We start from the raw sequence: 13780 nt of genomic DNA on the forward strand, positions 1-13780 counted from the left end.
CAAGTCTCTATGTCTGGGAAGGTGTGGTGTTGCACGGGGGTGTATGCCAATCCTGTCCCAGCTGAACGTGATTGATTATGGCAATATTTAAAGGAGCTTCGGTAGGTGATGGTCCTTCCATGGTTCCTTAAGGGTGACTTCAATGATATACTCTCTCTTACTGAATAGAGGGGTGGTATATTTCAACTATCTAGAGCTACTGCGTTTGCACAGCATCTAGATGATTGTTGTTTGGTGAATTGGAAGCTACTTGGAAAAAAATTTACTTGGCATAGGAAACAAAATGGCATGATTCAAATTCATAAACAACTAGATCGGGGATTAAGTGATATCCTATGGATTTTGGATTTTCCTAATGCTATGATTGAAGTACTTCTGAGAGGGCATTCTGATCATAATCCCCTCCTTCTCAGATGTTGAGGATTCCTTCCACCAGTCAAGAACCGGCCATTCCGGTTCGAAGCAGCCTGGTTTACACATAGGGAGTATAAAACGGTGGTGGCTAATGCATGGCACCAACATTCAGATAATATTTTTGAAGCCCTTAAAAAGGTCCGCGAAGATTCCTTAGTCTTTAACCACGAAGTGTTTGGCAATATTTTTGTTCGGAAAAAAAGTTTAGGAGCTCGTTTATGAGGGTTGGAACGATATCTTGAGAGAGTTGATTCTGTTAGACATACACAACTCTACAACCGTTTGTTTGAGGAATATGAAGACACACTTCGGCAAGAGAAAATACTTTGGTATCAAAAGTCCAGAGAGAGATGGATTGAACTTATGAATCGAAGCAATGCATTTTTTCATGCAAAAACTATGATTCACCGAAAACATAACAAAATTATAGGACTTAATCTTCCTAGGGGTTGGTGTACTGATACAGATGTTTTGAAACATAAAGCTGTGGTGTTCTATAGAAACTTGTTGGGTCGGTCAGAAGGAACCCATGTGGAAATGCCACCTTGCCCCATCTCTTTATCAGGGGAGGAATGCACATCACTAGAAGCGCCTATATCAAAGGAGGAGGTTTTTTGGGCATTGCAGAGTATGCAATCTTATAAAGCTCCAGGCCTTGATGGCTTTCAACCAATATTTTAAAAAAATTATTGGAATGAGGTGGGGGAGGATGTTTGGAGGTTTGCAGCTATGGCATTTGAGACGGGAAGGATTAACCCTTAGGCCACTGAAACTCTACTAGTCCTTATTCCAAAGATTGATCACCCAACGACCTTTAAAGACTTTTGGCCGATTAGCTTATGTAATGTTGTGTATAAATTAGTTTCTAAAGTCTTGGTGAATCGTCTACGACCTATTCTAATGAGGCTGGTGAGCCCCCTTCAAAGTAGTTTTATACCAGGTAGAGGTACTATGGACAATGCCATTGTTTTACAGGAGATTATCCATAGTATGTCTAAATCTGGACGGAAAAAAGGAGATGTGGTGTTTAAACTTGACTTAGAGAAGGCTTATGACCAAGTTGACTGGCATTTTTTAGAGGAGGTGTTGGTAACCTTTGGATTTTTGATAATCGTGATCTGGCTGATTATGTCAGGCATAAAGTCTTCGGTTATTTCCCTTCTTTGGAATGGGGAGCGTATGGAGGGTTTTTCAGCCACAACGGGGGTTACGACAAGGTGATCCTTTATCTCCATACTTATTTGTGTTATGCATGGAGAGGCTTGGGCATATGATCCAGGCAAAAGTATCAGCAGGAATTTGGGAGCCTTACCAGACTAATTCTGACAAACCTCCCATCTCTCATTTGTTCTTTGTCGATTATGTGCTTATTTTTGCCAAAGCTAAACCCGCACAAATTCAGAGGGTTGTTGTTGTTTTGGAGAAATTTTGTACTACCTCAAGTCTTAAAGTTAATATTCATAAGTCTAAAGCTTTAGCATCTCGCGGGGTGCCTACTCGCCGTAAAAATAAAATCACTTCTATTACTCATATCAACTTTACAAGTGAGTTGGGGAAGTACTTGGGTTTCCAAATGGTGCAAGGTCGAGTTTCTAATCGCACTTTTGCGGAAGTTATGTCAAAGGTGCAACAACGTCTTGTTGCGTGGAAGGGTCATTTGTTGGCTCGTCCAGGACACGTTACATTAGCGAACTCTGTGTTATCCTCTATTCCTGCATATACTATGCAAACTCATTGGCTACCATCAGGTACATGTGAGAAGCTAGATGCTATTAGCCGAAAATTTATCTAGAGTGGGTCTGACTCTCATTGGATGCACTTGGTTAAATGGGACAAAATTATGCAACAAAGGAAAGATGGAGGGCTGGGAGTACGTGTGGCTCGTTTCCAGAATACCTCATTATTAGGAAAGTTGATTTGGGACCTCCTTGCCCACCCTACCAAGCTTTGGGTACAGGTTATCTTCTCTAAATATCATGTCGATAATGTCACCTCACTCCTGCAACTTTCGGGTTCATATTTTTTGAGGTCCTTGCGAAAGGCATATGATAGTTTACAACCTGGATTTCAGTTGCAGCTTGGCAATGGACATAGTAGTTTCTGGTTTACAAATTGGTTTTATGGCACATACCTTTCTCCTACCGTTCCTTTTGTTCATCTGCAAGATTTTAATATTCGTGTGTGTGATGTTTGGGATGATGGACATTGGGCTCTTGAGAAATTGTTCTCATGGCTGTTAGATGAGACCAAGGCACGCCTTCAGGCTCTTACACTATGCCTCCATCCTAATGCGGAGGATGTTATTGTGTGGAGCAGTTCTGTTAATGGAGAGTACACTACCAGAGCCGGTTATAGGTGGTTATGTGATGTTGGAGTTGTAACAAGGAGTACTTGGCAATGGATTTGGAGTTTACCTGTTCGAAATCCATTCGCTTCTTTGTTTGCCAGGTCGGACAACAGGCTTTACCTATGCATAGCTGGCTAGTCAATCATCATGGGGGGCAGGACACGACGTGTCCGCGGTATGGTGACGCTGATGAAGACATGCAACATATACTCTTTAAGTGTGGTAGTGCTGATCGAGTTTGGCAGGTTTTTGGCTTGACAGAGGTGGTCCGATGGAATGATAATGTGTCTTGGATGGATTGGATGCTTCGATGTTTCAAAAAATTTCGCATTTTACCAGCAATCATTTGTTGGCAGCTCTAGAAAGACCGGAATAGGCATGTGTTTAACGGGCTCGTTGGGAAGCCGTGGAACCAAATTCGACAGATTCGTGAGCTATATACAATCATGCAAACTAGCTTTGCAGCTTGTAAGGAGGCGACACCAACCTGCAAAGTCCCCGAGTGGGTTTCATGTGTGCTGGCAGAAGGTCCTCAAGTGAGTGTTCATGTTGACGGAAGCTCTCTTGGGAATCCAGGACCTACAAGTTTTGGAGGTTTAGTTCGAAATTCTGATGGCAAGTGGTTGTGGGGATTTAAGGGAGATATTGGAATGGATACTAGCCTTAAAGCTGAATTGTTAGCTATTTTACATGATCTTCAATTATGTTGGACTAGAAGGTATCTGTCTATTCTCTTGGTTTCAGACTCAAAAATGGCTTTGGAGTTAGTCAAGCAACCAATTCAATATTCTCACGGGTATGCGGGGGTCCTCTGTCACATTAAAGAGTTAATGGCTAAACCATGGACTCTTAGTCTGATCCATTCTTGGAGGGAAGGAAATATGTGTGCGAACATGCTTGCTAAAATGGGGCCTAATTCTAGAATCGCACTTTTGGAGCTCGAAGAGCCTCCGACTGGGTTAGAAGCTCAGCTCTTTGCTGATGCCATGGGTCTCCCCGTGTTACGGGATTAGTGTGACTTTCCCTTTATCTTTATCTTTTTTTTTTCTCTTCTCTTGTTGACAGTATAAAAAAAAAAAAAGAAAGAAGAAAGAGAGTGATCTCGATTTAAAAGTTTAAACTTTTATATTTACACATTAAGGGTGGTGCAGTTAAAAGAGAGTGTAAAAATTATCAAATAAAGGTGTTGACACACAGAGGAGAAATGCAGTTAATGGATAATGAGCTTTAAGAAATGTAAAAATAAAAAATATATATTTCTTTTATCTATTATTTATTATTTTTACATTTTGAGTAAATGTAATATATTCTTCAATATACATCACAAACAGTTAAGTCATACAGGAAAACTATTATCTAAATAAATTAAATTTTTAAATAATAAAATATTAAATTTAAATTAGTGAATTGAAAAGTAAGTGTTCATAACATATTAAAAATTAAAAAATTAAGGTTAATTATATGTAATTACCTTATCTATATAAAACAATGAACACATTATATAGTTAAGTAATGCACCTAAAAGTAATATGGTTATGTTAATTTAAATATTTATTCTTATCTTAATATTTTTCATTTATTTCATTATGTCAGCACTAAACAAATTAAATATAATTAATGATAAAAATTAAAAATACACTAAAAAATGTCATGAATTTAAAATAATAAAAAAAAAATTTATAATGACTAAACGAAACAAATTTACTACTTTTGTTATTTTGTTATTAATTATAAGGCTCAACTTAAAAGAATTATTTTTATATAATACTTAATTCATATTATCTCATATATTTATTATTTTTAAATTAAAATATCTTTAACTAAAATGTATTATCTTAATTTGATAAAATACATTATTTATAAACTCCCCTCTAATTAATGAGTTAAGAACAAGATAAACATTAATTAGGCCCCTCAAAGAAAGATAAACATTAATTAGGAAAATAAATAGCATAAGATATGTATTCTAATTTATTAGAATATATATATATATATATATAGTAATTAAGAAAAATAAATAATAAAATGATAATTTTAAAAAAAAAATATAAATAACATAAATTTGTTGTTATCAAGTTTGGTCAATTAAATAATTAGATAATTTAAGATAATTGAGTTCTATTAATATGAAAGGACTTAATGTGACACCCTCTACCCCAACATAATTACATAATAAGCATAAACTATATTTATAAAAATTTTCATAGAGTGATATAAAACAATAAGTATCATAAGATAGAAGATGCACATTCATAATTCATAAACATAAGTATCAAACTCAAGAAGTCATAATAAAACAAAGATTATAAATTAATCCCAGTAAAGGTGGCAGTGTCTCCTAGTTGTCGCAACCGGCCGAAACGGACCTTGGCAATCGCGACGATGGTCGGACTCTTTTTAAAAGTCTAGAAAAATATGGATTGATAGAACGACTTATTCTCAAACTGAGACCTTGTCGAGCTACCAATTTTATTAAATGATTCACCAATCCATGTTAATCCCAAGCGGGACCCTCCACGGATTAGTGGTTTTCGCTAAAGGTAGGGTTCTTGGAGTCGCCACCAATGTTTTACTCAAAACATTGGAAAAAGATTTAAGGCAATTGATTTTATAAATCAACCTTGGCCATTACAACCAGAGTTGGGTAAGGGAGTCGGTTACATGCGGGGAAGGTGTTAGCACCCCACAACGCCCCATTAGGGTTCCCTATGACGGATTATTTTATAAATAATAGTGCAAAATTACTAAATTACCCCTATTTATTTATTTAAGCAATTATAAACTAAGTATTTACATTATGAAAAACTGTAAACGTGCTATGCAACAGTCAAAAAGCAATAAATAAAGCGATAAAAGAAAGGATTAGAAGAGAAACCTCCGAAGCAAGCTTTTATAAATTCAAACGGACGCTTAGGAGGCTTTTTGGCGCTCCCTCCCTCTACAAGCTCGCTTGCTCCTCTCCTAAAATAATTTTTTTACTGTGGAAATCAAATAGATTTCCCTTCGACTAATTCGAATCCTCAAGCAAAGTGCTCAGAATTCAAGAATTTCGTTGGTTTCGGCTCTCAGAGAGTTTCCTAGGGCAGAACACTGCTCAAAAACCTCATAATACTCAAGAAGAGAGTCAAGGAAGTGTGGAAAAGTGTCAAATGACGTCCAAATGACGTCTTATTTATAGGGATGAGGCGCAGTACGGCCCCTGGGGTCAATACGGCCCGTATTGAAGTTTTGAACTTCAATACGGCTGTATTGAATTCAATACGGCCGTATTGAGGTTCAAAAGCTTCAATACGGCCGTATTGGTTTCGGTACGGCCGTATTGCAGTTCAAAAATGCAATACGGGCCGTACTGAGCTCCAAAGAGGCCGTATTGAGCTACATTCCTCCTATTTTCTTATTTTTGCTACTCTAAGACCTCTAAACCTATAGATAGTCATCCCATGGTCTTCTAGGAGTCCTTCTGGCTGACTTTCTTTTGATCTTTGAGAGTCTTCGAGTCTTAATTCCGACCCGGACAATTTTAGGGGTCTACAGCTGCCCCCCCTTTACTTAGTCAAACGGCTTTTTAGTGTACCGATTGACAAGTAAAGGAGTTGACCCAATTGTCCGGGAAAAGGCCATCCTTCCGAATTGTAGTGTCTTCCGGTGGAAAATTGCTGAGTAGCCTCTCCAGGTTGAGTACCGCCTCTCCAGGCTTTGCTTCGCTCGCCGCCCGAGCTGGAAGCTGCATACCTCCGTGTTTTTGAACACTTCAGTAGTGTGAGTACCGCCTCTCCAGGCTCAACTTCACTCGACGCCCGAGCTGGAAGTTGTATACCTCCGTGTTTTTGAACACTTTGGTAGTGTGAGTACCGCCTCTCCAGGCTTAGCTTCGCTTGCCGCCCAAGCTGGAAGCTGTGAGTACCGCCTCTCCAGGCTTTGCTTCGCTCGCTGCCCGAGCTGGAAGCTGCATACCTCCGTGTTTCTGAATACTTCGATAGCGTGAGTACCGCCTCTCCAGGCTCAACTTCACTCGACGCCCGAGCTGGAAGTTGTGAGTACCGCCTCTCCAGGCTTAGCTTCGCTTGCCGCCCAAGCTGGAAGCTGTGAGTACCGCCTCTCCAGGCTTTGCTTCGGTGTTTCTGACAACCTAGGCAATTGAGTTTGCCCTCTCCAGGGTCTGCCTCCGTGTTCTTGACGACGTTGGCAATGTGAGTTTGCCCTCTCCAGGGATCTGTGATGGTTTTGTCTCCACAGTCCACGATGCTGCTTCGACGGTTTATTTTTGATTTTGATGCCGCTGAGGGCTGGATAACGCAGGGATCCGTCTAGGGGATGTGCAGTTACTCATAGGTTCTTGTGTCCCAACTTTGCATTGCGTAGTTGGTGCCCATTGAGGAATTTCTGTTTCCTTGGGGTGTAGACACGAAATTGCTCTTTCTGAGATGAGCGGTGCCTTATGATCGGCTGACGTCCTTTCGACGTTGGTGGAGTATCCCAGTTATCCTTATTCGGGTGACTCTTTTTGATTTTCTGATTTTGTTGCCTCTGTGTAGGCTCGTTATCCACTGGGGATTCTGGTTGTTGATTCTGATTGGCCTCTTCTGTTAGGCGTATCATTTTGATGTTCAATGATTGGCTGGAATTCAAATTCCGCTTGGGGAATAATTATTGATCTTTTATGATTTTGCTTTTTAAAAGGGGTGCCTCTGAGTAGGCGAATGGGGATTTATAGTTTATATATCCCAGAGTATTATTTAGAAAGCCTCTTCAGGCTTAGCCTCACTCATTGCTTGAGTTGGAAAACTATCTTCCACTTGGGAAGTTTAAGTCCTTTCGACTTGGATATTCTGTTTAGATGATCAAGTCTTCCTTGGGGAATCTTGCTGATCTTGTTTCGATAGCTCTCACTGGGGAATTTGGCCCGTGAGTGGAAGCTAAGATATTTCTGGGGAGTATTATTTCGGCAAGCCTCTCCAGGCTCAGTTATTCTGATGAGAGTATTGTTTCGGCAAGCCTCTCCAGGCTCAATTATTCTGATAGAGTATTATTTCGGCAAGCCTCTCCAGGCTCAATTATTCTGAGAGAGTATTATTTCGGCAAGCCTCTCCACGCTCAATTATTCTGAGAGAGTATTATTTCGGCAAGCCTCTCCAGGCTCAATTATTCTGAGAGAGTATTGTTTCGGCAAGCCTCTCCAGGCTCAGTTATTCTGAGAGAGTATTATTTCAGCAAGCCTCTCCAGGCTCAGTTATTCTGATAAGGGAGTATTATTTCGACAAGCCTCTTCAGGCTCAGTTATTCTGTACAATTTTATGGATTTTCTATGTTTGCCTTTTATCGATGTTTTTGGCTTTTTTCTGTGTTTTGCCTTTTTTGTTGATTTTGGCTTTTTCTGTATTTTGCCTTTTTTATTGATTTTGGCTTTTGCTGTACAGAAATTAAAAATGCTAAGGAATTTGAATTCAAAATGACAAATTTCATTAATAGAATGAATTTGTACAGAGATAATTAAAAAGTGGGGCAAAGCCCAATCAAACAAATACACAAAAAGCGAAAAAAAGTAGCCGGTCTTCACTCCTCTGCCGGCGGGTCCTGTGGCGGGTCTGGGAAGCGGTGATGCATCCAGATGGACAGGCTATCAAACCCCTGTCTGAGGGCCTCGATACCCTGCTGATGAGCATCAAAGCGAGCATCAAAACTCTGCTGCAAGGCGCTGATGCTATGCTGAGTGGTATCGAATCGACTGTCGATGCTCTGCTGTAAGGCATCGAAGCGGGCATCGAAGTAGGCCCTGTTATGATGTGAGGTGCCGGCCTCTGGCTGCGGGTCCTCGTCTCCTGGGAGCTCAATGTCTGCAAAGAGCTCACTGAACTCATCGGTGGCCCGCACATATTGCCTTCCCACCTTGGCAATCATCTTCATGTTGATTAAGGTGGGAGCACCAATGGACTTGGGCGCCAAATCCTCTGCATCTGTGCCGTCGGGGCATCCCCAAGCCTCGGCAGTGTAGACCCCTAAAATTGTCCGGGTCGGAAATAAGACTCGAAGACACTCAAAGATCAAAGGAAAGTCAGCCAGAAGGACTCCTAGAAGACCATAGGATGACTATCTGTAGGTTTAGAGGTCTTAGAGTAGCAAAAAATAAGAAAGTGGGAGGACGTCATTTGGACGTTATTCTACACTTTTACACACTTCCTTGACTCTCTTCTTGAGTATTCTGGGGTTTTTGAGCAGTGTTCTGCCCTAGGAAACTCTCTGGGAGCCAAAACCGACGAAATTCTTGAGTTCTGAGCAATTTGCTTGAGTCTCGGATTTAGTCGAAGGGAAATCTTTGGATTTCCATAGTAAAAATTTTATTCTAGGAAGGAGCGAGCGAGCTTGTAGAGAGAGGGAGCGCCAAAAAGCCTCCTAGACTTCATTGACATATAAAAAGCACGCTTCAAGAGGTTTCTTTTCTAAAAATCCCTTCTTTTACTGCTTTCTGATTGCTGCACTTTTAATTTCATCATCATGTAGATATTTAGCTTTTTAATCGCTTATAATAAATAGGGGTAATTTAGTAATTTTGTACTATTATTTAATAAATAATCCGTCATAGGGAACCCTAATGGGGCGTTGTGGGGGTGCTAACACCTTCCCCGCACGTAACCGACTCCCTTACCCAACTCTGGTTGTAATGGCCAAGGTTGATTTTTGAAAATCAATTGCCTTAAATCTTTTTCCAATGTTTTGAGTAAAACATTGGTGGCGACTCCAAGAACCCTACTTTTTGCGAAAACCACTAATCCATGGAGGGTCCCGCTTGGGATTAACATGGATTGGTGAATCATTTAATAAATTTGTTAGTTCGGCAAGGTCTCAGTTTGAGAATAAGTCGTTCTAGCAATCCACCACTTTTAAAAATTCAAAACGAGTCCAACCATCGTCGCGATTGCCAAGGTCTGTTTCGGCCGGTGGCGACAGATGGCGACTCCACTGGAGAAGCCTCGAGAGTCAGTCCCATTTAGTGATGGATTATTTTCAAAATAATAGCTTAAAATTACTTCATTACCCCTTTCTTGCATGATAACATGTTTTATCTATTTTGCTTTAATAACTGTTGTATGTTTAATTTTCCGCGATTGTTTGAAAAATAAATTGCACACAAACCTTTGCACACAATAGTTCCCTCTATACTCGGGGGCATGAGTGGAAAGCCATAGGGAGTGGATGTTAGTACGGCCGGTTGTCGAATGGGTCTATAGGTGCCCGTAGACCGTTGTCGGAAAGCATCATTCAAGGTGATAACCATGAACTCGAGTCTGACAGTGCGTTGGAACTTTCCATCGACTTACGACGAGAGGAATTGGGTCCCTATAATGGGGGCATCTTGGGGGCCTTGGACCGGTAAGAACAGTTAGAACCTCCTTGAATATGCACTTGTCTGCAGGATACCCCTACCTCGTGATTCGCTCGTGACTGTTCGTGGATGAGTGAATTGTTTGTGTATAGGTTTATGTGACGTTGTTTGTGCATCAATAATAAACCTCATGATAAGGTCTAAGAATAATCCCCATGCATGAAAAATGTCATGACATGAGAGGAAAGACCATGTGTGAAAATATAATAAAAGAGAGGAGCATGTGCATCATTACCAATAAAACATCATGCATCCTCATAACCATGCATTTTAGGTTCATCAATACCTTTTGACATGAGTAAAAGAGACCCATAATTATCGAGATTCTCCATTGGGGAGAGATCATAAGTCAAGGAGGGTGGTAACACTCCGTTTTAAAAAGGCAACGCCTTAAAAATGGGGGGTTATCAAGCTCATGTCAAGAATGTATTCATGCCATAAATAAACTAATTAGATTAAGCATTCATTTTAGAAAGTGGCTGGTCATCTCTCTGTCCTCACGCGCGCGCAAAAACTCAAGAAAATGGAAGCGTTGGAGGAACAAAATAAGAAGCTTACAGCCGAGCTCTCACAGCTCAAGGAGGAAATGACGCAAATGATGGAACTCATGCGTCACCACAACATACACGGGGCTGAGCACAGTGACCATGAGTCCCATCATGAGGAGGAACACGAGCAAGATCCTCCGCTAGCTGTACCCCTTGAGGCGGAGGTTACGATTAAAAAGCCCGAGATTTCAAAAGATCAAGACCACGCTCTCGAGGAGTGGCTGAGGGCTATGGAGGGGCATGTTGGAAGAAGAGTGGAACAAGGGCTGAAAAGTGGGAAGTTAGCTAAGCCTTCCCAATCATTTAAAGCTAAGAAGACCTTTGGGAAGAAGAAGGAGAGAGGAGTCAGCGCCATAACCATTTCCTCATCTTCCTCTGCTTCGAAGTCGGGAAAGTCACAGTACAACCCTGTGAAGAAGTTTGATAAACTTCCGACCACATATAGCAACCTCCTGCCGAAGCTAGTGCAAGATCATCTTCTAGCTTACATTCCACTAAGGAAAGTTGATCCACCTTACCCCGATTGGTACAATCCGCAAGACAAATGTCTATACCATTCAGGGGCACCGGGGCATTCAACGGAAAACTGTAGAGCTCTCAAATATAAGGTCCAAGACCTTATCGATGCCGGGTGGATCACTTTTGATTCGATAGCGCCCGACGTGAGCAAGAATCCTCGGCCAAAGCAGGAATAAAGAGAAGAACAAGCCATGATAGGGCCCCTCCACATTTTTCTTTTAGGGACTCATGATCAATACCCGAGATCATGAGAACCTTTTCATGTAAATAAGGGTTTTGTACAGTTTTTAATACATATCAATAAAGAGGCATTTTTTCACACATCATTCTTTCATTTGTTCTTTTCTCTCTTTCTCTCATTAATATTAATAATTCTAAACCATAAACAGAACCAATAAAACAATTATGTCTGTGATTGTTCGCTCCGACCGGGATCCAAAAGTTGAAGATGAATAGGTTGAGTTGGACAGTGATAAGGAGACCATCTCTCCGGATCTGCAAAGACTGCTAGATCAAGAAGCTCGCCTACTCCAATCGTATCAAGAGAAATTGGAGACCGTGAATTTGGGGCAAGGCCAAGAAATAAAAAAGGTCAACATTGAAACCCATGTCAGTGATGAAAAAAGGACACATGTTTCCTCTAGAATTATAATAAAATCATTCTTTATTAGTTCTTATTGCTTCTTTTCTTGCTTGCAATAAATTTCTAGACCACATCATTTTTAACCCTGTTTGAATAAACATGAATGAGGTTAAAATCGTCTTAATAACAATAAACCCGCATCATTTTTGTGAGGAAGTGTGTATGACAACTTGGAGCACCTTTCCTTGGCCTCGACAAGTGCCATCATGGATAAAAAAAGAAATCCTAAAAACAAAAAAAGCTCGGCAGGTAACTTAAAAAGGGGGCTGCGCAAAATTAAGAGCAAAGAACCCGCTAGGAATCCCACAAAAGGGTGACCTAGGCAAAAATTAGGGTTGCAAAAATAAACAAAAACAAAAGTCCGCTAAGACGCCACCAAGGGGTGTTTTAGGCAAAAATAAGGACAAACAAATAAAAAAAATAAAAAATAAAAAAAAAGCAAAAGAAATCCATGATGGTACCATGAACAGAATTCAAAAAGAAAGGTTCAAGGGAAGCTATCTAAGTTGTCAAATCAAAACGCTAATAACAAAGGCTTTCTTAACTTCATAAGTGTTTAATCAAACAAGCCTAAACACATGAGCCTACCTTGGCCATCCATTCTTACAAAAACCATTTTTTTCGAAATAATAATAATCCCCTCTAAAACACAAACTTTCAAAAATATCTTTCCTTTCCTTTCTTTTCTCTTGTCCCAAATGATTTTAGAATAATCTAGTGGAAACATGGAGAAATAAATCATCACTGATAATGGATTTAATTTGAATAACAAAATGGTGGAAGAACTATGCCAAGAATCCAAGATCCAACATCACAACTCTTCCCCATATCGGCCAAAGATGAATGGGGCAGTCGAGGCAGCCAATAAAAACATCAAGAAAATAGTGCAAAAGATGGTTGCCTCATTTAAAGACTGGCAGGAGATGTTACCCTTCGCTCTCCATGGTTATAGGACTTCTGTACGCACATCTACAGGAGCTACTCCATTCTCCCTCGTCTATGGGATGGAGGCAGTTCTACCCGTCGAAGTCGAAATACATTCTCTAAGGGTAATCATGGAAGCAAAACTTTCCGAGGCAGAGTGGGTTCAAAGCCGATATGATCAATTGAACCTTATCGAAGAAAAACGGCTGAACGCCATATGCCATGGTCAAGCCTATCAGAGGAAGATCAAAAAGGCTTTTGACAAGAAAGTCCACCCTCGAGTCTACCATGAGGGAGAGCTGGTAATGAAGAAGCTGTTACCAGCTCAAAAGGACAAAATCGGAAAGTGGGCCCCGAATTACGAAGGACCATACGTGGAGAAGCGAGCCTTCTCAAGAGGAGCATTGATCCTCACGGACATGGATGGAGGAGAACTTCGATACCCAGTCAACGCTGACGTGGTAAAGAAGTATTATGCTTGAAGACGTTGCTTGCATAAGCCCGCTAGGATGAAAACCCGAAAAGGGCGTCCTAGGCAAAAGTTAGGGCAAAATAAAAGCCCGCAAGTACAAGGGTACTAGGCAAAATAAAGGCGAATCTATCCCCGCTAGGATACGTCCTAGGCAAAAAAATTAGGGGCGAAAGAATAAGATACAAAAACAAAGCAAGCAACGATCACTTGAATCGAAAACCGAAAGGCGGTTCAGGTGATTATCTTCTAGAAGCAAGCAGCGTCTACACTCCTGGCTCAGGCATCTCATCCGAAGCGATTAGGGGAACGTAAGGACAACAATTACAGATATAATTGTTAAGCCTAATATATATAGCCTACCTTGGCCAGCCATTCTTCAGAAATTCCTTTTGTATATCTTTCTGTAAAAACGTTTGTGAATATCAATAAAATATCTATTCATTTCTTTTCTCTCTTGACCATGTGATTATGCCTCTAAATTGGTGTTTCTTTAAAATTGTACAAAATTCCTTTGAATAATCGGTCAATAAAG

At 40.4% G+C, this 13780-nt stretch overlaps 1 protein-coding gene across 1 annotated transcript; it reads left to right on the forward strand.

Annotated features, from left to right (window-relative positions):
- Positions 1-2227: 2227 nt before the first annotated feature.
- Positions 2228-3774, forward strand: LOC109791774 (putative ribonuclease H protein At1g65750). The gene is made up of 3 exons (XM_020351122.2): positions 2228-2791; positions 2863-3006; positions 3124-3774. The coding sequence occupies exons 1-3, from the start codon at positions 2228-2230 to the stop codon at positions 3772-3774; spliced, it is 1359 nt and encodes a 452-aa protein (XP_020206711.2).
- Positions 3775-13780: the final 10006 nt, after the last annotated feature.

The sequence above is a fragment of the Cajanus cajan genome, chromosome 7 (assembly GCF_000230855.2).
Source record: "Cajanus cajan strain Asha chromosome 7, NIPB_CcT2T_4, whole genome shotgun sequence".
NCBI classification, from domain to species: Eukaryota; Viridiplantae; Streptophyta; class Magnoliopsida; order Fabales; family Fabaceae; genus Cajanus; species Cajanus cajan.

Bases quoted from the DNA above. Each gene is read 5' to 3' on its own strand.
- LOC109791774 (XM_020351122.2), top strand. From the start codon at position 2,228: ATGCACTTGGTTAAATGGGACAAAATTATGCAACAAAGGAAAGATGGA. The intron at 2,792-2,862 runs GTAACAAGGAGT...TTTGTTTGCCAG, and splicing joins GGTTATGTGATGTTGGAGTT to GTCGGACAACAGGCTTTACC. The intron at 3,007-3,123 runs GTTTTTGGCTTG...TGGCAGCTCTAG, and splicing joins GTGCTGATCGAGTTTGGCAG to AAAGACCGGAATAGGCATGT.